At 35.3% G+C, this 24,047-nt stretch overlaps 4 protein-coding genes across 4 annotated transcripts; 2 read left to right on the forward strand and 2 right to left on the reverse strand.

Annotated features, from left to right (window-relative positions):
- The first annotated feature begins 13,382 nt into the window (after window positions 1-13,382).
- LOC116120030 (protein XRI1-like) lies at window positions 13,383-15,976 on the forward strand. The gene is given in 8 exon segments (XM_031405964.1): window positions 13,383-13,502; window positions 13,851-14,181; window positions 14,287-14,426; window positions 14,582-14,645; window positions 14,728-14,830; window positions 14,902-14,942; window positions 15,048-15,131; window positions 15,508-15,976. Coding segments are annotated over 7 exon segments (825 nt in total). The 5' UTR covers window positions 13,383-13,502; window positions 13,851-14,060; the 3' UTR covers window positions 15,780-15,976.
- A 416-nt stretch (window positions 15,977-16,392) lies between these two features.
- On the reverse strand, window positions 16,393-17,736 carry LOC116120006 (omega-amidase, chloroplastic-like). The gene is made up of 5 exons (XM_031405939.1): window positions 17,665-17,736; window positions 17,312-17,428; window positions 17,005-17,226; window positions 16,776-16,869; window positions 16,393-16,550 (listed from the first exon to the last, which is right to left on the reverse strand). Exons 1-5 carry the CDS (start codon window positions 17,731-17,733, stop codon window positions 16,393-16,395), a joined length of 660 nt encoding a protein of 219 aa, XP_031261799.1. The 5' UTR covers window positions 17,734-17,736.
- Window positions 17,737-18,791: 1,055 nt separating this feature from the next.
- LOC116120007 (RING-H2 finger protein ATL80-like) lies at window positions 18,792-19,277 on the forward strand. The gene has a single exon (XM_031405940.1). The coding sequence runs from the start codon at window positions 18,792-18,794 to the stop codon at window positions 19,275-19,277; it is 486 nt and encodes a 161-aa protein (XP_031261800.1).
- A 1,012-nt stretch (window positions 19,278-20,289) lies between these two features.
- LOC116120008 (inactive GDSL esterase/lipase-like protein 25) lies at window positions 20,290-22,445 on the reverse strand. The gene is made up of 5 exons (XM_031405941.1): window positions 22,167-22,445; window positions 21,817-21,932; window positions 21,471-21,695; window positions 21,114-21,375; window positions 20,290-20,582 (listed from the first exon to the last, which is right to left on the reverse strand). The coding sequence occupies exons 1-5, from the start codon at window positions 22,423-22,425 to the stop codon at window positions 20,290-20,292; spliced, it is 1,155 nt and encodes a 384-aa protein (XP_031261801.1). The 5' UTR covers window positions 22,426-22,445.
- Window positions 22,446-24,047: the final 1,602 nt, after the last annotated feature.

The following is a 24,047-nucleotide window of genomic DNA, read 5'->3' on the forward strand; positions in this document are numbered from 1 at the left end:
ATGTATTCTTGAGGATCAATATCAACATCACAATCATCAAGCGCACTTGCACCTAGAGATTCCTGACTTGACTGTGTAGTAAGACCCCCAACCACCTTACACAAATTGTAATGGTTAAATAAAGACAGCAAAGTTTCCATCACTTTTTTCGTTAACTTATCAGTAGTTAAAGCATCATAGGACTCACCAATCACCAAATCAACGCAGTGAATAACATTATGTTGATATTATCAACATTTGACCAATATTTGTCAAATTTTTCCTTCATCCTTACCGCCATAGAACTTAAGCTAAGAACATGACTATGAGACCATTATGAAATCTTCATCCCAATGCCATATATCTGTCATATGTACTCATTACCAGTAACATAAAAAAGCCAACACACGTACGATATCATCATAGAAAATTTTCAGAAAGGGTAACAAGTATCAAGCATATTCCGAATCACTATACGTAGGCAAACCCCTTGACTTGTCCCCACTAGAAAGCTCATCTCTATACTTACTATCTTCTATTTCCAGTAAGTCAAATGCTCTTTGGAATTTAACTGAGGTATTGTTAGAGTCATGAAAGTGACTCTATTTTGGTGATAAAAATACCCCATTTGTGATTAAATTGAAGTATATTGAGACAATTAAAGAATTTATGAATTTATTCATGAAAATCGCTTCCTAATATTTTTCTTATGAATTTAACATGTTTGGAATGATTTTGGAAAGTATATGAGTTGATATTAGGTTGTGGTTTATGGATTAAGGGTGATTTTGTCTCATTTATGCTATTTAGGGGGTAAAATGTCATGTTTTAAAGGGCTGATTTTGTCACTTTTCAATTATGCAGGGACTAAACTAAAATTTTGCAATGTGTTCTATAAAACAAAAAGTGCAGATCGCGTGAACAGGAGGCTGCCATCCATAGAGTTTTCCGGCGACCCTTCGTCTTCCACCTACGGTGACTCTTCGGCTTCCTCGACCACAGATCATCCAATCCTGGCAAACCACCAAGGCAAACCACCACCGAGAACCACCACGCCGCGATGCTTCGTCTTCCACCGCGTCGTTTCGTCTTCTCGGCCAGTTTTGGCCATTTTTCGGTGACGTTCCAGCTCCCCAAGGGTAGATCTTCATTCCCCATAGCCGGATCTTGCATTTCCAAGCTTCAGCCGCCGCGAAAACTGCCGGAATCTGCGGTTTTGCCGTCGCGACTCTTCATCTTCCAGGCCAGATCCTACTCATTTCCGGTGACTTCTCACCTCCCCAGGACCTGATCTGAACTCCCCATCACCAGAGCTTTCCATCGGTACCTTCGGATCCCATTTCCGCCACCGTTTTCTAGAGACCCGTCGAAAAATTAACGTTTTTCGGCGAACCGCGGCTGTTCGTATTCCGAGCTGTCCGTTGGTCATTTTCGCCCCTTTTTCGCACCACATCGCTGTCGGTTACCTCCTCTCCACCATGGTCAGCTCCGTTTCCACCGTTTCGGCCTCCGTCATCACCTCCATGAGCGGCTAAGCTCCTGGTTGTCTGTTACGGCATAGGCGAGATCGGGATTGACTCCACGACTCTAATAAACAACTCTCGACTAGTTGGATGAGCCCGATTATAGGACATTCGGCAGTATTATGCTTCAGATTATATTTGTTTTCGTTTCATGATTGATTTCGATACTTTAATATGATTTGGGCATAACTTGTGATGAATATTGTTGTCCATTGTGATTTAATGTTTTCATAGAACTTGCTGAATGATTGTTTGGAATAATTAAATGATGAATATTGCTTACATTACTTCGCATCGATTGTAATTGAGTTGTGTTTGGATTTAATTTAATTTCTACTATTGTTGCGTTTATTGTGAAGTTGGTTGATTGGATATTACGTGTTGACAGATTGTATTTGTTAATCGCGTACCAACTAGTGGTATTGCCTTGTAGCGTTTATCGACGTTCAATGATAGTCTTTAACCAATCGAACTTGAGTGATCGGGTAAGACAGGATAGATTATACCTAGAGTGTCGAGAAACTATTTCATTGATTTACCTTGCCTTGTAGGTTTAGGGGATCGTAGAGGGTGGAGAAGAATTGTGTGAGTCGGTCTCGTGTCGAACTAAAACCGTAACGGCAACATTTTTATTATAAAGTTTTTATTAGTTTTAATTGCACTATTTCATTATTTGCATTTAGTCTATTTAGTTTCATTAATCCATTGCCAATTTCATTTCCGCTACTTAAAATATATTAGGTTGTTAGTCTTGCTCCCTGTGGATTCGATCCTGCTTACCGCTAACTACGGTACTTAGGTTTAATTTTTAGACTGTGACGATCGGTCTAACAGGTATCCAACATCATATAAGTAGAGTTCCACCTTGTTTCTACATCAAGCACCAAATGACTCTTACTTTCAATTTTTTAATTCTCCACACACTCCATAAATCTCATTAACCTTGCTAGAGAAGACCTCACATACCTCACTATAACACGAATTCTAAATATAGAGTCATCTATATCTTTTAACCCCTCTTTTACAATCAAACTTAGTATGTGGGCAGAACATCTCATGAGAAGAAATTGACCACCCAAGACATTTCCCTGCCAACTTGATAACTGAATCCTAAGGTAGCTTATACCCACATCATTAGAACTTGCATTGTCAACCATTTCTGTGAATACATTAGAAATACCTCAATCAAGCAAGCACCTCTCCACTGCCTTCCCAATGATTAAACCTTTATGACTACTTATAGGAAAAAAGTTTAAAATCCTTTTGTGTAGTTGCCAATCGTCTTCAATGAAGTGAACCATAAGACGCGCATAGTTGAGGTTCTAACAATTTGTCCATGTATCAGTGGTGAGACAAACTGAATGATTAAACTTACTAAAAAACTTCTTTAGCTTTTCACTCTCTTCAATATAAATCTTGAAACAATCTGTAGCCACAGTCTTATGGGAGGGCATTTGAAACCTAGGCTGTGCCACAGTCATCACACGTTGAAACCCCTCACGTTCCACAAAATTAAACGATAGCTTATCGATAATGATCATTTGGACAATAGTTTCTCTAATCAAATCTTGATCAAATTTCCATGACAACAATAAAGATTGTGTAGAGGTGGCAGCATCACTTGAGAGGTCACGTGATGCTTGTTGAAAGAATAATGTCTTCTGTCTTTTGTCCTCCACATTTAGAGGATACTTTTTACGCCTACTTAAGTGATTACGTAGACAACTTGTACCACTCTTACTTGGACAAGCAAGAATATTCCCACAATAGTTACATGTTGCCATCAAATCATTCTTATTCTCACACTCATTTTTGGTGAAGTGATCCCACATTTCAGATGTATTCTTCCTACTAGTAGTAGATTTCGCACGTTTTGGAGCTAAAGGTCTAGGTGGTCTTGGTGTAAGTGCTTGAGTGTCATTTGAAGTGTCAAAAGTGGGTGTGTTGTTGTCACTTGTCAAAGATATCTACAATGGCATAAAAAAAGGAATATGCATTAACTAACATTTCAACATGTACACAAAATTACCAATGTAATAAAACTCACTAACCTTCCTTAAATCAGCAGTATTTGGGACTTCCTCACTTGAATTCCTGAAACAATTAATTATACACAAAATTCAATCAAAATAATGAACAAAATAAAATACAATTACACCAAAAAAGAAGTAATTAAATTACCCAGGAGATGACAACTTCTCGTATGCCTTTTTCAGTCCTTCAATAGGATGCACCGTTTCATTTTGAAAACTAGAATTTACGAAAAATGAACACATAAATAATCAACACTAACCAGTAGGCGGCAACCACAAACAATCAAACACCCTCCAACCTCCACATTACACAACCAAACAACCAAAGAAAACAATACAAATCAAAGGAGAAAGAACCACGAACAATAAAACACCCGAAATGCCTTCACATTACACAACCAAAGAAAACAATACAAATCAGAAGAAGTCAGAATTTCTTCAACTCAATACACGTGTTTAGCACTAAATTGTTATTAGTGTGGCATTGAAATGAAATATAATGCAAAGGAGCTTCCAAACATGCACTAACCATTAATTTTAATACTTTTCTTCTTTTTTATACAGTCCAATGTTGGAAAGACAAACATAACCACACAGAAAATAGAGAGACAAGAGAAGAGACACACTTATTTTACTGTCTGTTGTCTGCATTAACAGAACATCTAAAGAAATAGAGAAACAAATATAGAAGAGAAATAAAGAGAATAGTAGCCAATTCTTAACTTTATTTAAAGAGAAAAAATATGTTTAAAGTCAATTATTAGTGATCAGTTTATACCATTCTTGTCATGCAGACAATGACATTATAAATTTTTTATTAGATTATGTTTTAACTCAAGTAAAAATTAGAAAATTCTATCTGATTAAAGGGTAAACAAAAAGTAGCAGTGTTAATTTGGACAGGATTCTGGCATTGTGCACTAAATTTGGTTGTCTAAACTCGCTCTGCTGGATTTTACTTGTTCAAGGGTTTAGAAATTTGTCAATCATCTCCATTAACAAATAAATAAATCTAGAGGGACCTCATCACCTAAATAACATACCAATTATTGTTATTGACTTTATTGCATTATACATATATATCCCGCAGAGAACTCATTCTAATTTAGGTTTTTACTTTTTGTAGCACACAATTATTGTTGGTTGAACACTAGGTACTCCACATTACACAACCAAACAACCAAAGAAAACAATACAAAAAAAACTTACAAAGCAAAGAGATGATTGGAAACTAGAAAAAAAAAATGACGATGTGGAGACTAGAGCGACGATGGCTACTGCAAAGACTAGGTGAAGAAAGAAGAATGGTGACTGGTGAGCAAAAGATCGACGGCTGGGAACAACTTGAGGCTGGCTAAGGTCACGCAATAGGCATGCTTGAGGGACCTGGGAAACCCAAATGTGGTCCGAGTCTAACATAAACCAGGGACCTGTGAGCAACCTGAGGCTGGCTGAGGTATGAGAACTAAGCAAGTGAGAGTAAGAGTTACTGAGACAGAGACTACAGTGGCTAGGTGAAAAAAGAAGAATGGTGACTGGAGAGCAAAAGATGGCGACTGGGAGTAAAAAGTTTAAGAAATTTGTACCTGAGGCTAGCTATGGCTAAGGCATGAGAACTGAGAGAGTGAGAGTGAGAGTTACTGAGATGGCGACTGCAGCGAGCCAGCAACTTCGTGAAGAAAGAAGAATGGTGACTGGTGACTGGTGACTGGTGACTAGTGACTAGTGACTAGTGAGCACAAGATCGGCAGCGTGAGAAATTTGTGTGGCTGAGGTGTGAGAACTGAGAACTGAGAGAGACAGAGAGTGAGAGTGAGAGTTAGGGATTGCAATTGCAAAAATCCAAAAGAGTCAAAAACCAAAAATGCAAAACACATATATATTTTTTTTAAATTCAACTCAAAAAACCGGTTTCATGTAACCAGAATTAATTTGATAAAAACCAAAACCGAACCAGGTATTAAATTTTTCTAAATAACCGAACCGAATCCCAGAAAAAGGGATTTTCAATCCGGTTTGATTTTCGGGTTTTTTTTTCCACCCCTATCATCCATCATGAAAGCCTCTTGTTTTACACAAAAATGGTCCTAAATATATATGGCCCTAATTTTTCATGTGTTATTAAAATTATCACAATCATGAATACAAAAATTTATCAAAGCAAAAACCAAAATGAACAACATAAAAAAATTATATATTGATAGAATATACATTTTTTTCATATTATTCATAGGGCTACAAACGAGCTCATGTCGAACCGGGCTCGACTCGGTATTTTCTAAGTTGAGTTTGAGCTTGAGCAGCTCGAAACATTAAACGAGCTAAGCTCAAGCACGCTGATACTCAACTCGACCTGCTTGCAAGCTTAGAGGATCTCGCTTAATTTCGCGAGTGCTCATGGGCTCGTATGAGCTCGCGTAGTTTAAAGTAGTGTCCCTAATCCTATTTCCATAAATCCCTAACTTCATTTTCTTATCCTAGTGCAAAATCCTATATTCTTATTCCTATCTCCATCGTTCCAGCCTCCAATCCACCATCGTTTAGCCTCTAACCCTCCAATCTAAGCTTCGTCGCCGCTCTCTACCGATGGCCAAGCTCTGCCTTTGTCCTCATTCATCTTGTAAGCGTATCATCCTCTATCTTCTTTGAATTTTATAACGTAATAACTAAACAAATGTGTTAATGTTGTTTCTTTCTTTGAGATTGGTTATTTGCCTTCAAAGTACTCTACTTTTTTTGCTTCTTATCATCAGAAGCTTTGTTTTATTGATGAGAAAATTTTGAAATATTTATTTAATTTATATTTATAGATATCTCATGGATTTTTTTTTTATGTTTGATCTTGTTTGTGTTGATGTTGTTGTACCAAAAATATACACTGATGTCAGCACCATCAATTAAAGCTTAACAAGTACTCAAAGACAAAGTGGTATTAGCTGTCAAAACTCAAACCGCCTCGAAGAGATATTTTATATCAATCCTATCCCATTTTAAGATAAGGATTAAGGAGTGGTCCTCACGTGTTATTGCAAATTTGCAAAAGCACTAAAGGTACAAATGGGCACATCACTTCACAAAAGAGGGGGTTAGGTACAAACGAGAGCTTCAACTATTATTTTTCTCTGTAAATAAAGCATTTCTCCATTTTTGTATGCCTAATAGGCAATATCAGAAAAATAGCCAGAGAACAATAAAATAACAGTGGATGTAGGATTCGCTTTAAGCATCCGAACTACTATAAAAATTCCTCTTGTCCATCTTTTATTTATGTTTCATCAAACATATATCATCTCAGCACCATAAACACTTCTTATGAATCATTCATGTGTAATTTCTAAGAGCAGCTTAGCACTTTGCACGTGCGAGTCGTTGGTGTCAAAATCAAACATCAACAAAATTCATCCATCATAAATGGCTCTTGATTTTACGCAAAAATGGTCTTAAATATATATGGTCCCAATGATTCACGAGTTATTAGAAATTATCACAATTATGAATACAAAAATTTATTAAAGCAAAAACCAAAATGAATGACATAAAAAATTTATATATTAATAGAATATACATTTTGTTCGTATTATTCAACAAGAAACGATAGATTCATCCATCATAAATGGCTCTTGTTTTACACAAAAATGGTCCTAAATATAGATTATCCCAATTATTCACACGTTATTAGAAATTATCACAATTATGAATACAAAAAATTATCAAAACAAATACCAAAATGAACGACATGAAAAATTTATATATTGATATGATATACATTTTGTTCATATTATTTAACAAGGAATGATAGATTCATCCATCATGAAAGCCTCTTGTTTTACACAAAAATGGTCCTAAATATATATAGTCCTAATTATTCACGTGTTATTAAAATTATCACAATTATAAATACAAAAATTTATCAAAGCAAAAACCAAAATGAACAACATAAAAAATTTATATATTGATAGAATATACATTTTGTTCATATTATTCATAGGACTACAAACGAGCTCATGTCGAATCGGGCTCGACTCGGTATTTTCTAAGCCGAGTTTGAGCTCAAGCAGCTCGAAACATTAAACGAGTCGAGCTCAAGCACGCTGATACTCGACTCGACTCGCTTGCAAGCTCAGAGGAGCTCGCTTAATTTCGCGAGCGCTCGTGGGCTCGTATGAGCTCGTGTATTTTAAAGTAGTGTCCCTAATCCTATTTCCATAAATCCCTAACTTCTTTTTCTTATCCAAGTTCAAAATCCTATATTCTTATTCCCCAAATCTCCATTGTTTCAGCCTCCAATCCACCGCCGTTTAGCCTCCAACCCTCCAATCTAAGCTCTATCGCCACTCTTTGCAGGTGGCCAAGCTCCGCCTTTGTCCTCATTCATCTTGTAAGTATATCATCCTCTATCTTCTTTGAATGTTATAATGTAATAACTAAACAAAGGTGTTAATGTTGTTTCCGTGCTTTGGGATTTGTTATTTGCCTTCAAAGTATTTTGCTTCTTATCATTAGAAGCTTTGTTTTGTTGATGAGAAAATTTTAAAATATTTATTTAATTTATATTTATAGATATCTCATGGATTTGTTTTTTTTATGTTTGATCTGGTTTGTGTTGATGTTATGGTGCAAAAAATACACACTGATTTTAGCACCACCAATTAGAGCTTAACAAGTACTCAAAGACAAAGTGGTATTAGCTATCAAAACTCAAACCGTCTCAAAGAAATATTTTACATCGGTCCTATCCCATTTTAATATAAAGATTAAGGAGTGGTCCTCACATGTCAAGGCAACTTGCAAAATCACTCATTACATTGACCTCAAAAGTATAAATGAGTACCTCTCTTCACGAAAGAGAGGGTTGGGCACAAACGAGAGCTTCAACCATTATTTTCTTCACTGCAAATAAAACATTTCTCCATTTTTGTACACCTTACAAGCAATATCCGAAAAATAGCCAGAGAATAATAAAATAACAGTAGATGTAAGATTCACTTTAAGCATCCGAACCATTATAAAAATCTCTTTTGTCCATCTTTTATTTATGTTTCATCAAACATTTATCATCTTAGCATTATAAATACTTCTCATGAATCATTCACGTATAATTTCTAAGATTTTCTTAGCACTTTGCACATGCGAGGCCATTGTTGTCAAATTCACTCATCAATATACATAATTTGTTGTTTTGGTTGGCAACTATAGAGTTGATTGATGAGATATGAATGATTATATATATGTGAGATTTCATGAACATTTGAACTGTAGGAGTTGTTATTTGAACTGCACAAGATTCAGGGAACTGCATCAGTCGAGCTCGCAAGCGAGCTACTCGGGCTCGCTTGAACTGTCTACAAGCCTGAGTTTGATGTCAAGCTCAAGCTCCAGTTTACTCAGCTTGGTGATAAATTTATCCATCATAAATGGCTCTTGTTTTACACAAACATTCTCCTAAATATATACGGTCCCAATTAATTTTTTTCAATAAAATGTCTAAAATTTCCATGTTGTCTCATTCACGTGTTAATAGAAATTATATCATATATAAATACAAAAAATTATTAAAACAAAATCCAAAATGAACAACATAAAAATTTTAAAATATCCAATTTTTTACATTTTTATTATATATATAATTCATTTTTTATAATATTTGAATAGAGTAATGATACACCTACAACCTCTTTTCACAAACTTTCTCTCACAACCTTGACATGATAGTTCTCAATTGGCTAGCCGTAATATATCAAGTGGGATCCATTATGAGCTGACTAATTATAAGTTATCACGTCGAGGTTGTGAAAGAAAACATGTGAGAAAAGATTATCGTTGTAGGATTTTTCTTTTGAATAACATAGTATTGATATATATATAAAATTCATTTTTTATAATATTTGAATAGAGTAATAATACACCCACAACCTCTTTTCACAAACTTTATCTCACAACCTTGACGTGATAGTTCTCAATTGGCTAGCCGTAATCTATCAAGTGGGATCCATTATGAGCTGACTAATTATAAGTTATCACGTCGAGGTTGTAAAAGAAAACATGTGAGAAAAGATTATCGTTGTAGGATTTTTCTTTTGAATAACATAGTATTGATATTATGTTATTGGACTAGACTGTTTATAGTCCATGATATTGGTGGTAATTATAAATAACCCAACAAATTTGGTGTAATCCAAAAAAGTTTGGGCCTCTCAGCCCAATCATGTCAAATTGGGACGAAATAGGCCCAAGTCAAGGCCCAGAAACGGCCGTCGTGGGTGGCGGGACGAGCGAAACCGAAACTTAAGGCCAGTTACAAGGGTGGCATTCTCATTTCTAATTCTAAGTGCTTGTTTTGTAGTAACAGAGNGTATTTTACTGTTTAACTTTTTTGGGAATACTAAAAGTAGTATTCCCAAAATCCAACCAAACGAAGCCAATACTATTTAATGAAATAGGATAGGATTATGAGAATGCGTTTTGGAAAATATTTTCTGAAAATATTTAGATTCTTTTTTAACTCTTGCATTTGTTAATTTAACTAAATACCCCCCACAATAAAAGTTTATAAATTAACAAAAACACCTCGACTTACCCAACTATTGCCCGCAGCCGGCCACCACCGCCGGATGGTGGTCGAAAGTTGTCGAAATAGCGTACAATCGGCTAGATCTGGCCAACCATGTGCCGATATGACTTTTTCTGGCCAAAGATCTAGCCATTGACGGTCAGATCAAACGCCTTAGATCTGGTCATTTTCGCCAAGATCCATAGTGGATCTAGCCGAAAACGGACAAATTGATGCACGACTAGCTAGATCCAGTCGATCATGCATCGTTACAGTGCCAGCGTCAACTGGTGGCAGCGACAACGGCGACAATTGCTAGCTGGTGATAGTGGCTTAGGTGGGTGGGGGCATTTTTGTTAATTTTAAATTTTTTATTGAGAAATGTAATTGTTAAATGTTTTGAGTTGAATAAAATTGAACTAGATTTTGGGTTAAATAGAAAAATAATTATTTCATTTTCTTAGGATAGGATAGAGAAAAATAGTGTGCCAAACGCACCCATCCACATAAATTAAGTTTGATAACAATAGAGTGTACCAAAATTTCAAATCAACAAAGTATAAAAATTAAGTTAGCTGGATTGTCGATTCTTCTCATATATTGATGGAACACACATTTTGTTCATATTATTCAACAAGGAATGATAAATTCGTTGTGTAAAAAATACACACTAATGTCAGCATCATCAATCAAAGTTCAACAAGCACTTAAAGTAAGATGGTATTAGTTTTCAAAAAATTCAAACCGCCTCCAAGAGATATTTTATCAATCCTCTCCCATTTTGATAAGGATGTGGTCCCCACGTGTCAAGACAACTTGAAAAGCACTCATTAATGACCTTAAAGGTATAAATAGCATCTCTCCTCGTGAAAATGAGAAGTTTGGCATATGAGAGCTGGGCATAGATTTGAGCTTCATTATTTTTCTCTATAAAACAAACATTTCTCCATTTTGTATGTTTACAAGCATACATAAAAATAGTCAGGAAATAATAAAATAACAGTAGATGTAGGATTCGCTTTAAACATCCGAACCACTATAAAATCCCACTTGTCCATTTTATTTATGTTTCACAAACATATATCATCTCAGCATCATAAACACTTCTCATGAATCATCACGTGTAATTTTTAAGAACAACTTAACATTTTACACGTGGAGTTATTAGTGTCAAAATCAGCATCAACATAATTCATCAATCATAAAGGCTCTTGTTTTTACACAAAAATGGTCCTAAATATATATGGTCTCAATGTTCACGGTTATTAGAAATGCACAATTATCAATACAAAAATTTATCAAGCAAAAACCAAAATAACGACATAAAAATTATATATATAGAATATATACTTTTGTTGTATATTCAACAAGGACAATGATTCATCCATCATAAAGGTCTTGTTTTACACAAAGGTCCTAAATATAGATGGTCCCAATTATTCACGGTTAGAAATTAGACAATTATGAATACAAAAATTTATCAAAGCAAAAACCAAATGAACAATGTGAAAATTTATATATTGATGAATATACATTTGTTCATATTATAACGTAATATATCATCCTCTATCTTTTAATGTATAACGTAAACTAAACAAAGGTGTAACTGTTTCTTTGCTTTGGATTTTATTTGCCTTCAAAGTATTGCTTTTTTGTTCTTATATCAGAAGCTGTGTTGTGTGATGACAAAATTTTGAAATATTATTTAATTTATATTATAGATATCTCTGGTTTGTTTTTTTATGTTTGATCTTGTTTGTGTTGATGTTGTGTGCCAAAAATACACATTATATCAGCAACCAATTAGAGCTTAAAGGCATCAAAGACAAAATGGTATTAGCTGTCAAAACTAAACTGCCTCAAAGAGATATTTTATATCAATCCTATCTCATTTGAAGATAAGGATTAAGGAGTGGTTCTCACGTTCAAGGTAACTTGCAAAAACATCATTATTGACCTCAAAAGTATAAATGGGTGCTCTCTTCATGAAAGAGGGGGCTAGGCATATAGGGGTTGCATATGAGAGTTGGGCATAAAGAGAGCTTCAACCATTATTTTTCTCTGTAAATAGAGCATTTCTCCATTTTTGTACACCTTACAGGCAATATCAGAAAAATAGCCAGAAAATAATAAATAACAGTGGATGTAGGATTCGCTTTAAGTGTCAGAACCACTATAAAAATCTCTCTTGTCAATTATTATTTAGTTTCTACAAACATATATAATCTCTGCACCGTAATCAACTCCATAATCATTCACGTGTAATTTTAAGACTTCTTAACACTTTGCACTGTGAGGTCGTTGGTGTCAAAATCACTCATTAACAGATGTAGTCTTTGTTTTGGTTGGCAACTATAGAGTTGATTGATGAGATAGAATAATTATATATGGGAGATTTCATGAACATTTGAATTGCACAAGATCAGGGAACTGCATTAGTCGAGCTCGCGATCGAGTTGCTCAGGCTCGCTGAACTGTCTACAAGCCTGAGTTGATTTCGAGCTCAAGCTCCAGTTTACTCAACAGAGCTCAAGCTTGAGCTTTACATTTCAATTGAGTCAAGCTCGAGCCAGCCAATACTCAACTCGGCTCGGCTCAATTGCGCCCTAATTATTCAACAAGGAATGATAAATTATCCATCATAAATAGCTCTTGTTTTACACAAAATTGTCCTAAATATATATGGTCCCAAATAATTTTTTTCAATAAAATGTCTAAAATTTCCATGTTGTCTCGTTCAGTGTTATTAGAAATTATCACAATATAAATACAAAAATTTATAAAACAAAATCCAAAATGAACAACAAAAAAATTTAAAATATCCAATTTTTTACATTTTTAATAATATAAAATTCATTTTTATAATATTTGAATAGAATAATGTACATGCACAACCTCTTTTCACAAATTTTCTTCACAACCTAGAGTGGCAGTTCGTACTGGCTACCGTAATTTATCAAGTAGATCATTAAAGCTGACCAATTATGAGTTGTCACATCGAGGTTGTGAGAGAAAGTTTGTGAGAAAAGATTATAGGTGTAAGATTTTTCATTTGAATAACATGGTATTAAATATGTTATGGACTAGACTGTTTATAATCATGATATTGGAGGGGTAATTTCAAATAACCCAACAAATTTGGTGTAATCGAAAAAAGTTTGGGCCTCTCAGCCCAATCATGTCAATTGGGACGAAAAGGCCCAAGTCAAGGCCCAGAATCTGCGCGTGTCGTGGGTGGCGGACGAGCGAAACCGAAGCTTAAGGCCAGTTACAAAGTGGCATTTCATTTCTAATTCTAAGTGCTGTTTTGTAGTAACAGAGACAAGACTGGTGATAAAGAGAGTTTCAAAACCCTAGAAATCTCTTGAGAATGTCAGCCACTGACGGTGCTTGCAATGGCTCAGACCTCAGAAAGAGGTAATTTTAAAGTTAAACGTAATTTAGTGATCTTTCTTTGTGTTTATGTGATTCAGTTCAGAGTTGCTGAACGAGTGTAACGAAGTGAATTGGTTTTTTTTTCTTCTTCTTGTAAATTAGAGTTCATATTAGCCATTTATATTAATTCAGAATGTACCTACAAGGTTGTATTTGGAAGTAATTTTAGTTAATTTTGTTTGTTTCATTTGAGTGCATTGAGACTATAACAAATGCTACTAGTATGTATCATGGATTCTGGTTTTTGACTTGAGTTATTGCTTGAGATTTAAAATTTTTGGTTTTGTTTCAATACACTCGATGTGAGGATTGTATGTTTGCCCATTGTAGTGGTGAGACGTGGCATTGGCAAGGGGAGGAATTTCGTCTTCGAAAAGATGCGGGTTACTGTGAGTTTAGGCCCCTATTCCCAGTTTTTTCAAAAGGCAAATATGTTAATTAAACTAGTGGCTTGGCCAAAAAAAAAAAAAAAAAAAAAAAAAATTTAGGATAAGACAGAGAGCAGTGATGTTTGAGTTGGTGCTATTATTTTGAGCAGAGATGTCAGGTTGTCAATGGAGTGAAGTGACTTTGAATGCAGAAGATGTTTCTTACATGCTTGATGATGAAACGACCCCTGTTAAGGCGTGTGAGGATTTGGCTTACTATGCTACTCATTGTGGTAGGGGTTTTTTTCACAGCATTCTTTGACTTAATTTGTTTTTTCATTTGGTTGAAAGATCAAGTTGTTGGAATATATCTATTTCAATTGAAAAATGTATTTCAGGTAATATGAATAAGAAACCAATAGAATATAGGGAGTCTTCTTCGCAAGTAAAGAGGCGGCGGATGCTACAGTTTGACAATCAAGTAGTAGACTCTTCTTTGTGCGGCAATGAGATGCCTTCTGCAATCCTAAAATCAATTGTCAGTGCTGGACACTCTGTATTGCATTATGTCCTTTTGTAATATAGTTCATTTTGAACATTTGATATGGACTAAATGCTATATCCAGTATGAAAATACGAAATGAATTATGCCATCAATATTGCCCATATTCATGTTCTTCATTTAATGTTTAGGAGAGAGGGGAACCAGTTGAATAGGTTTTACCTGAAGCATCACAGTGGATTTCTGGGTTTTCAGGTTTGTTGCAAGATCTGTTTTGGTGCAAATATGAATTCAAATGCTTATTTTTTTTTTCTAATCGTATTGTAACATATGTCAGGAGATGTGTCTGCCTCGGGTTATGAGAACCTGGATGAGTCATTTGATGGGTGGTTTACCCAATCCTTTAACGATGCTGAGACAAATATCAGCTCTGCTAATATGTATGCTTCTTCGCTTTTCAGTTTGATGGCCATTCCACTATAATCTGATTGCTTTGTCAGGTGAGACTCAGGAACTTCTCTGGAGCATCAAATGTACAAATTCAGGTTCCAGGTGCATGAGATTTTACTATAATCTGATTGCTCTGTCATATGAGCCATTCCTTTCTATTTTGTTTCTACATGTTCGTGTGCTTACAAAAGTGTTTGACCATTGTAGAGTTCAGCAATTCGCCACCTACATGTGATGCTAATGCAGTTCAACAATGTGTGACTCAAACTCCTGGAAATGATGTTTTTAAAGGTATTCCTCCCTTCTAAATTTCTCTTTGTTGTTTGTTTCCGGAGGGAAGGGAATCTTCTTTTTGTTACACAATAATCTTCTCTCTTTCTAATTCACACAAAGGCATTGTTCAATAACTCAATAACAGACTATTAAGGACATTTTTGTGGATGGGACACACAATATGACATTAGTATTTTTTGCGATACCATAGTCCTCATCTCGGGTATTTTATATGGGTTGTCCTGTCCCACAAATTAGTCGCGTATATGTGGTACAAGTCCATGGGGAGCTAGCTACTGGTCTCTCTGTACCATATGCTTGGAATTACGATTTATTGACTCAATTGTATCTGATATATATAATTATATTTCTGACTCTTTTCTAATTGCTTTAGGCAGAAAATCTTTCATACGGACCCCTACTAAATTAGCTTCTTCAGTTGCCTATCCATTTGCCTTCATAAAACCATGTGGAGTCCATGGAGATGTTACTCTGAAGGACATAAACCAGCGAATCCACACACCACCATCAAATTCAAAGCAAAATATTGAAGATCCCTCTGCCTACCCAACTTCAGCATTTTCTGGGAAGCCTGTCGTTGGCAAAACAAAAATTCAAACTGAAGGAGGAAAAGGCAGCATCACAATTATGAGAACCAAAGGATGAGTAGATAAGTTTTCTTCCAAAATTCAAGCATATAAATTAACATCGAAAATTCTATTTTTGAAGTAACTCGGGGATTTCGTTAAGTCACAGCACAGTGTTTATGTTTCCCAGTTGTGTTTTATTATTGTATTTAAGGTCTCTTGTAGCTCTTCATCTGACCTGACCTTGCTTGTAGACTCCAATGTAACCATGATGCTGCTTTTATTCTCAGAATGTAAACAAAGTAACCAATGCCAAAATTTTCAACACCGGTCCAACAAGAGTGGAATGACCCCATATCATGTAGGAACCATTGGATTCTCGTGAAGGCGAGCAAGTAGCTACAAACAACTACAACCATATCACTCATATCAGACATTCTTTTAGGCTATAGCTGAATTAATATATGGACAATATCAGCTTTTGTAGTACCTGGTTATCAGCTGCCCTAGAAAATGTGAGCACAAATGGGGAAAACCAATGAAAAAACTTTAACAGATGGCTTTAAGCCAAATTCAGAAACACTGCTGCTTAAAGAAGCCAATGTGTTCTTACCTTGCTCTCTGTACCAGCTCCCACAATAGTTCGCCGGTGCTCATGTTGAAAGCCCCGGGATAACATATTAAATCGGCACCTAACATTCACACAAGTAATTCAGCCTCATAAATATGTCAGCATAGTTTGTTACAAACCGGAGTTTTATAACTAACAAAAAACCTTTTGCTCTGTATAGCATTGCGAGTTCTGGGAAGCGTATATCATGACAAATTCCTACTCCAATACAGCCCATTTCTGCATTCGACAAGTGAAAACGTGTCGGTTCCTTACTATTTTGAACAATGGGATACTGAAAATGCAAGAGATGCATATGTAATGTAGAAGGAAGAACATGGAAAAGAGATGAGATGTAGCATAACTTGATTAGCGTAAAGCACAAAGTCCTCTGAGCAAGCCTGCAGAAAATGCAAGATTCACCATAATTTAACAACTAAATTTTTTATGTGACCAAATGCAAACCTGTATCTACCATGGTTGGTCTATCTCCTGCAGTGAAAATATCAGATTCTTTGAAAGAAATATCCCCTGGGATGTCAATATCAAACAAATGGACCTGCAAAACAAGACCAATCTTAGTTAATTCTTTCAAATGTTTAACCTTCTATATCTTCCTTTTTATAATTTTCCTGAGATTCACCATCAACATCAATGAAATCAAAACCATATCGAATAATTTAGACCAACTTACTTTCCTATGCTTAGCTTTCAGCTTTCCATCTGCTCCAGAAACACAGCAAGTATTAAACAACTTACCACTGTCGCATTCAGGCATGGAGCCACCAACAATGGTGATCCCAAGGCTCAAAGCAGCCTCTGATAAGATTGAAAATGACGGCGAAGCATCCTCTTCCTCAAAATTCTCAGCATATTTCGCAAAGTAATCATTTGAATAAGGACAATTCCACATTTCCTGTTGTATAAAAAACATAACCAACATGAACTAGGCATACATAGCTGGAATCACTCAAGTACTTGGTGGTTAATAATTAACTCACAGGTAACACAACAAGCCTTGCCCCTTTCTCTGCAGCAAATTTAATTGAATTATGAGCATGGATTAGGTTTTGATTTTTGTCTACACTAACTGATAACTGGCAGAGTCCAATCTTGAACTGTTCACATACAGAACAAAATTTATCAACTCAGATAACTTTCTAAAACACACAACAGAACAAGTAATTTTTCATGCACAATTGACAGATCTCTTGTTATCATAAGATAGTGATAGGTAATTAATAAAAAGGAAACAAATCTCAACCAAAAATGCTCATCAATGTAAAAGGGTCATAAGATCTATAAAAATTAAAAGAGTTCAAAACAAGAGAAGATCTTAATTTGGAAAGCAAACCTTTGAAATGGTGGGCAGCTCCAATGGCTGAAGTGCAGTAAAGCTGAAGTTTCCTCTGGTGTTTGCCATCTCACGCTCACACACACAACTAGCCAAAGTTGGAATTACCCTTTATATTTATAAATAATCAAAACCACTCTTTAGTGGCATCTTCAAATAAAAATACAGGATAAGGTTAATGGGTCCAAGAGCTTTTGGAATCTGAAGTATATTTATTATATATATTGGTTTATACTTTACACTGTTCTAGAGATTCACGCAAAACCATTCAATTTAATTAATATCGTTGCCTTCTTTTGATCGTTCTAGGGCAAATATAAAATAGGATTTTAAGTCTAACAAATGACCTTAGATTGTCAGATTGGCCATTTACAGACTGTTTGTTTTAATTTGAACTTCAAGCCAAAATATGTCCACATTAGTATGAGTCGTACAAGTTGGCTTAATTTGTCCATTTCCTTACCAACACTCTGTAGATTCTACAAGGAATTAAACTTTAGTATCTATTAGAATCTTCGCCTTTGGATAACCAGGTGATTCAATTAATCCAAAACGGCGGCCATGAGATTCCATTCTACAGCACATAAAATCATCCCANTTTGGAATCTGAAGTATATTTATTATATATATTGGTTTATACTTTACACTGTTCTAGAGATTCACGCAAAACCATTCAATTTAATTAATATCGTTGCCTTCTTTTGATCGTTCTAGGGCAAATATAAAATAGGATTTTAAATCTAACAAATGACCTTAGATTGTCAGATTGGCCATTTACAGACTGTTTGTTTTAATTTGAACTTCAAGCCAAAATATGTCCACATTAGTATGAGTTGTAGAAGTTGGCTTAATTTGTCCATTTCCTTACCAACACTCTGTAGATTCTACAAGGAATTAAACTTTAGTATCTATTAGAATCTTCGCCTTTGGATAACCAGGTGATTCAATTAATCCAAAACGGCGGCCATGAGATTCCATTCTACAGCACATAAAATCATCTCATCCCACTTGAGTTTTTCCTTCATGCCGGCAGCTTTAATCTTAATCCCTTGCAACTTCTTCTATATCAACACTTTGTAAATTACACCCAACAGATTATTCAAATCACCTCTTGATCAATCCAAAACATGCCCATCTTTTGTTATGGCATTCTCCTGGTGGGATGTATAGCCATTGCCATTATTGTTTACACTTTAGTAATGTTCGGATGGTGTGGTTTCAACTCCGGGCTGCCTCCTCCGAGAACTTCAGGTTCAGCCACGGCGGAAGGGGAGGAACAGAAGAGCCTGTACATTCAGAGTCCGTATATAGCTTCTTCATTCAGGTACAGTAAAAGGATTCTGGAGACTCCTGAAGCTGCGGGGTCAAAAGAACCAGCTGAAGATGAATGTGTTGTGTGCTTGACGGGTTTTGCGGAAGGGGAATTTGTTTGCCAGCTTCCTCGTTGCAGGCACTCGTTTCACTCCCCTTGTATTGATATGTGGCTCTACTCTCATTCCGATTGCCCTCTGTGTCGTGCTTCGGTCGATCGAGTCGATTCCAGGAGGAACTCGTTATCATTTACAGAAGAAAGTTCTAGGGAGGTCTTGCTGAATATTGGCTTCTTGCCTTGACCTCTAGCTATGTATTGGGTGCAACTATGCCAGCTCTAATGCATCGGATCCTATCAGAATTTCAGGATTCTGAAACTGAACTGTGTTAATTAACTGAATAAAGACATCTACAGGAACTGAGGAATATATGTACGGGAATCCAATGATCCCATTGTGATATTTCCACATAATGTGAAACATGTTTTAATTTGATGGGATAGTTTGAAAGACTAAAGGAAGTCTGAAAAACAAAAGAGAGTCTACCGAATTTTCAAATCAACAGCCTTGTCTACTGTCCACATATATCTATGGCAAAAGATAATCCGATAGAATATCTATATAATTTATTCCTATGCTTCAACAAGGAATGATAAACTCACCCTGGTAACTCAAGTAGTGGGAGGAGTGTTGGAATGTAGGGTTAAGGCACGCGGTAATCCCTCTAACTCTCAGGATTTAAGCAGTGGAATGTCGTGTTAATCATCTATATAGATTAATATGTTGAAGTTTGAATTCTTTTTGTAGAAGAGAATGACATGAAGAAGAAGAGCAATAAAGAAGGTATGACCAAATTCAGTTTTAGATAAAATAGAATTGCAGTTATTTTTAAATTATGAATTTGAATTTCCCTTTTCGGTATAATTATTTAGATTTATTCTTTTAAAACTATCAAAAGGAGAATGTATTATATATCGATCGAAGAAAATGAATAGATAATGTTTTCTTCTTCTTCCATAGTTATAACATAATCGAAGTACACGCAAGCTGACCAGACACTAATATATATATAATTCGAACTCCCACTTATACAAAACTATTAAGCATAATAATTAGTATAACATGATCATCAAACACGAGGAGAAAATTGAAAAAACTAGATTCAAGATTATTCAAAAACAAAACCGTCCATGAACAAGAACAAGAGACGGTATTTTTTTTAATCTGCTGAAAACTTAGGCAACCCAACAGACTTATTAGCTGCTGGATTAAGCTTATTATAATTTATTTCCATACATAGATATTAAGGTGGAATTTATAGCTCAGAATCATCAAAAGGTCCCCAGACCAGTGGTTTTGCTTTGGCTTTAACTTCAACTTCAACTTCAACTTCAAATAAATAGGAGAGGGGCACACTAAGAACCTCTGGTCCTCCACTCCACATAATGTCAGCCAATTGAGAGTAGACAGCTTCAGTGGTATGGCCACCATCAAAGTACACATATTCACTCGGGTTAAAGCACAGTTCATAAACCTGAGTTAATGATCCACACCCACTTCCACGATGAGATCCCGTACCACAGCATGCCACGTCCCCATACTTGAACCCTTCATTTTTAACATCAAAAACCCTAGTCACCATTAAATGACAGAATGTAGTAGAGACAAAAGCTGAGTAGAACTAGAACGCATATGCATGAATGGAAGAAGCTAGAAATTGTTGGTTAAGATCGAGGAATCAACGTATCACATTATCTTTATGTATTCATTTAATAAAACCTCACTATATAACGCATATATGATTATGTTCTTGAGTTTTTAAAAGTCTTATCATACAAATATATTAGGTAAAGATCATATCAAGAGAAGATTCCAATTACAGATGATATGATAGATCTATTTTAATAAGATTTTTTCTTATTCTGGTTAAATGAACTTACAGAGAACGTGAAAAGTCTATTTTAATGAAAATTTTTCTAATCCTGCTTAGATAAACTTATAGAGGACAAAATGTATTAATTTGAGTAAGAATTGGTCTGATTCTGATTAGATGAACTTACCAAAGACGCGATAGCCTTATTGTGATAAGAATTATAATTTTTTAATGGAAAATGGATATGGTTATTATAGTTAACTAACCATATGTTGTGGGATCTTTGATCCTGTTCCCAACTGCGGTGAAGAAATCAAAGGCTGAGAATACAAATCCTGGCCAAGAATTTTCGCTAGTTAAGGTTTTAAGTTTCTTGACTAAAGCATTGTTGTGAAGAATCGCCAATGTTAATGGTAACCCGGCGCATGCTTCATCAATCACATCTGACGTCTGTTTCGACATTGGCACACAACCGAGCGGTCCAACATTTTGAAACATAAATTTCCTTCCTCCTCCGTTATATATTTCCTGCAACCAAACCCAAAAAAAAAAAAAAAAAAAATCAGCTGAAAATTTGATAATTAACCAACAAAATACTGCACCAGTATAATATATAATCTTACCTGGATACCCTGGAAGATCGTTTCAATCACTTTGTCTACGTATTCTTGTTGTTCTGGTATAGTATCATTAGAGTTTGAATTGGAATGTCTGAAGTAATCGTTGCCACCAATGGAAATCAAATAAACCGCTTTTCCAAGTCTCCTCTTGGCTTCATCTATGCCAAGTATGTTCGTCCAGTTTACTACTAACTCCTTGAACAGTTGGACCTGTTTCCCAAAAATCATCTGAAAGGAAAAGGCTCCATTACCAAGTCATCAACTTAAACCATGAGTTTGATTGCAACGAAAAACTATATATATACAGAATGATGAGAAATGTTTTCGGCGAAGACAATATTTTGCGTACCGTATTTGTGACATTAACGGTAGCAGTTGCTCCAGCGGAAGCAAAATTTGCGCCATGAGTGAAATCTGCTCCAGGTTTCAGAATTGGTGGCATGAATGGTAAGTTCAACTTCGATGCTGCAGTCAAATGAAACATGGAGAGTTCATTAAGCCTATATCACTTGCTTGGAACATATTTACTAACAAAATCTTATTACATATTTATATTTACTTCTAATTAAATTGTTTTTAAAATATATTTATATGAGGTAATATTATTAGACTCTTGCACATTTATATTCATGACATGTATAGTGTTTTTCAACAAACATTCAATTATATATGCACCAAATTAAACTACAATATTCTTACCAATAAAATCAGGAGCCAAACGGCCATCAGAATATCTCCCAGTTGGCTGAAGAGGGAAATAGGTCCTGCCATAGGGGAGGTGAAAAGCAGGAATATAACGATTTGGTGAAATGTATTGATTATTTCCAGCATCAAAAAGTGAATCCCCCAAGATGAAGAAGTAATTCTCAGCACCATTGCAGCTAAATGGAAACACAAAGGTGACAGTAACACACAAACTTATCATCACATAAAGCAAATTATAACTTGGACTTGCCATAGTTTTCAATAGTATTATCTTATAGAGCTACTTTGTATTGTGCTTTTTCAGGCTCCTCTCACTTTTTATTTATACTAAAAGGGTTGGGAAAAATCAGGCACCAATGCAGATGCATGATAATCGTGGTTAAATGTCCACCGTTCGATGCATGGTCCCAGCTTAATTAAATCCTATGTATAACCTATAAAGATCACATGCATGCACAATTAGGTTGACGTTGAAGCTACATGCAGTACGAGTACGAGTGCATGCGATTGTGAATAAAACGAAAGTAGAATGCATAAGTGAGAGTTATTAATATGTTTTTATGCTTATTGTTTGCTATTAAGTTTTGAATTATTTTCTTTCCCATTTAATGCACTTTGTCACTAGTTGGATGCAATCTTTTTTCGGTGACTAAGGTTCTCCAGTTGTCTATTTCAGTTTGTGCACACGTCGATTAATACTCTGAAACCCTGAAGTTAATGAATAGGTAAACCTTCAGTGGCCAATCTTTTAGCAATCGAGGTGAATTGAACTCAGAACATCTTAAGTAATACACCCAAGAGTCTTAGTTAACCACTCGATCACCCAGTAGTTGTTAGTCTCTCATTAATCTTTATTTGGATAAAAATCCTTTATCAACTTTTATCCGAAACAAATAAAGGATTCCTGATTAGTAGATATAGAAGAAAACTATTATTGATAACCACAAATAAATGAAGATGCATAAATGTTATGAGATCATTAAAAGCTCAGAAAAACTGAATTCAAGAGAGGATCTTTATTATTTTATTCAGACTATAGTTAAAACAAAAACAAAAACAAAACAAAAAAAAAAAAAAAAGAGTTATTAACTCTAATAATTAAAAAAATAAATGGTGTTTGTTGTAATTTTTAGAATAGAATTCTATAATAGAATACTATTTAATGAAATAGGATAGGATTATGAGAATGCGTTTTGGAAAATATTTTCTGAAAATATTTAGATTATGTTTTAACCCTTATATTTGTTAATTTAACTAAATACCACCCACAATAAAAGTTTATAAATTAACAAAAACACCCCGACCTACCCAACTATTGCCTGCAGCCGGCCACCACCGCCGGATGGTGGTCGAAAGTTGTCGAGATGGCGTACAACCGGCTAGATCTGGCCGACCGTGTGCCGATATGACTTTTTCTGGCCAAAGATCTAGCCATTGACGGTCAGATCAAACGACTTAGATTTGGTCATTTTTGCCAAGATCCATGGTGGATCTAGCCGAAAACGGACAGAATGATGCACGACTGGCCAGATCCAGTCGATCATGCATCGTTACGGTGCCAGCGTCAGGTGGTGGCAGTGACAACGGCGACAATTGCTAGTTGGTGATAGTGGCTTGGGTGGGTGGGGGCGTTTTTGTTAATTTTAAATTTTTTATTGAGAAATGTAATTGTTAAATGTTTTGAGCTGAATAAAATTGAACTAGATTTTGGGTTAAATAGAAAAATAATTATTTTATTTTCTTAGGATAGGATAGGGAAAAATAGTGTGTCAAACGCACCCATCCACATAAATTAAGTTTGATAACAATAGAGTGTACCAAAATTTCAAATCAACAAAGTATAAAAATTAAGTTAGCTGCATTGTCGATTCTTCT

The sequence above is a fragment of the Pistacia vera genome, unplaced genomic scaffold (genome assembly GCF_008641045.1).
Source record: "Pistacia vera cultivar Batoury unplaced genomic scaffold, PisVer_v2 Contig918, whole genome shotgun sequence".
NCBI lineage: Eukaryota > Viridiplantae > Streptophyta > Magnoliopsida > Sapindales > Anacardiaceae > Pistacia > Pistacia vera.

Excerpts from the sequence above, each read along its gene's own strand:
- LOC116120006 (XM_031405939.1), bottom strand. The coding sequence starts at position 17,733 with ATGGCAAACACCAGAGGAAACTTCAGCTTTACTGCACTTCAGCCATTG. Across the intron at positions 17,227-17,311 it reads CAAGGCTTGTTGTGTTACCT|GAAATGTGGAATTGTCCTTA; the intron begins GTGAGTTAATTA and ends TTTATACAACAG. Across the intron at positions 16,870-17,004 it reads TGAAAGCTAAGCATAGGAAA|GTCCATTTGTTTGATATTGA; the intron begins GTAAGTTGGTCT and ends CTTGTTTTGCAG.
- LOC116120007 (XM_031405940.1), top strand. The coding sequence starts at position 18,792 with ATGCCCATCTTTTGTTATGGCATTCTCCTGGTGGGATGTATAGCCATT.
- LOC116120008 (XM_031405941.1), bottom strand. The coding sequence starts at position 22,425 with ATGGCAAGTCCAAGTTATAATTTGCTTTATGTGATGATAAGTTTGTGT. Across the intron at positions 21,933-22,166 it reads TTTGGCTCCTGATTTTATTG|CATCGAAGTTGAACTTACCA; the intron begins GTAAGAATATTG and ends ATTTGACTGCAG. Across the intron at positions 21,696-21,816 it reads CCGTTAATGTCACAAATACG|ATGATTTTTGGGAAACAGGT; the intron begins GTACGCAAAATA and ends TTTTCCTTTCAG.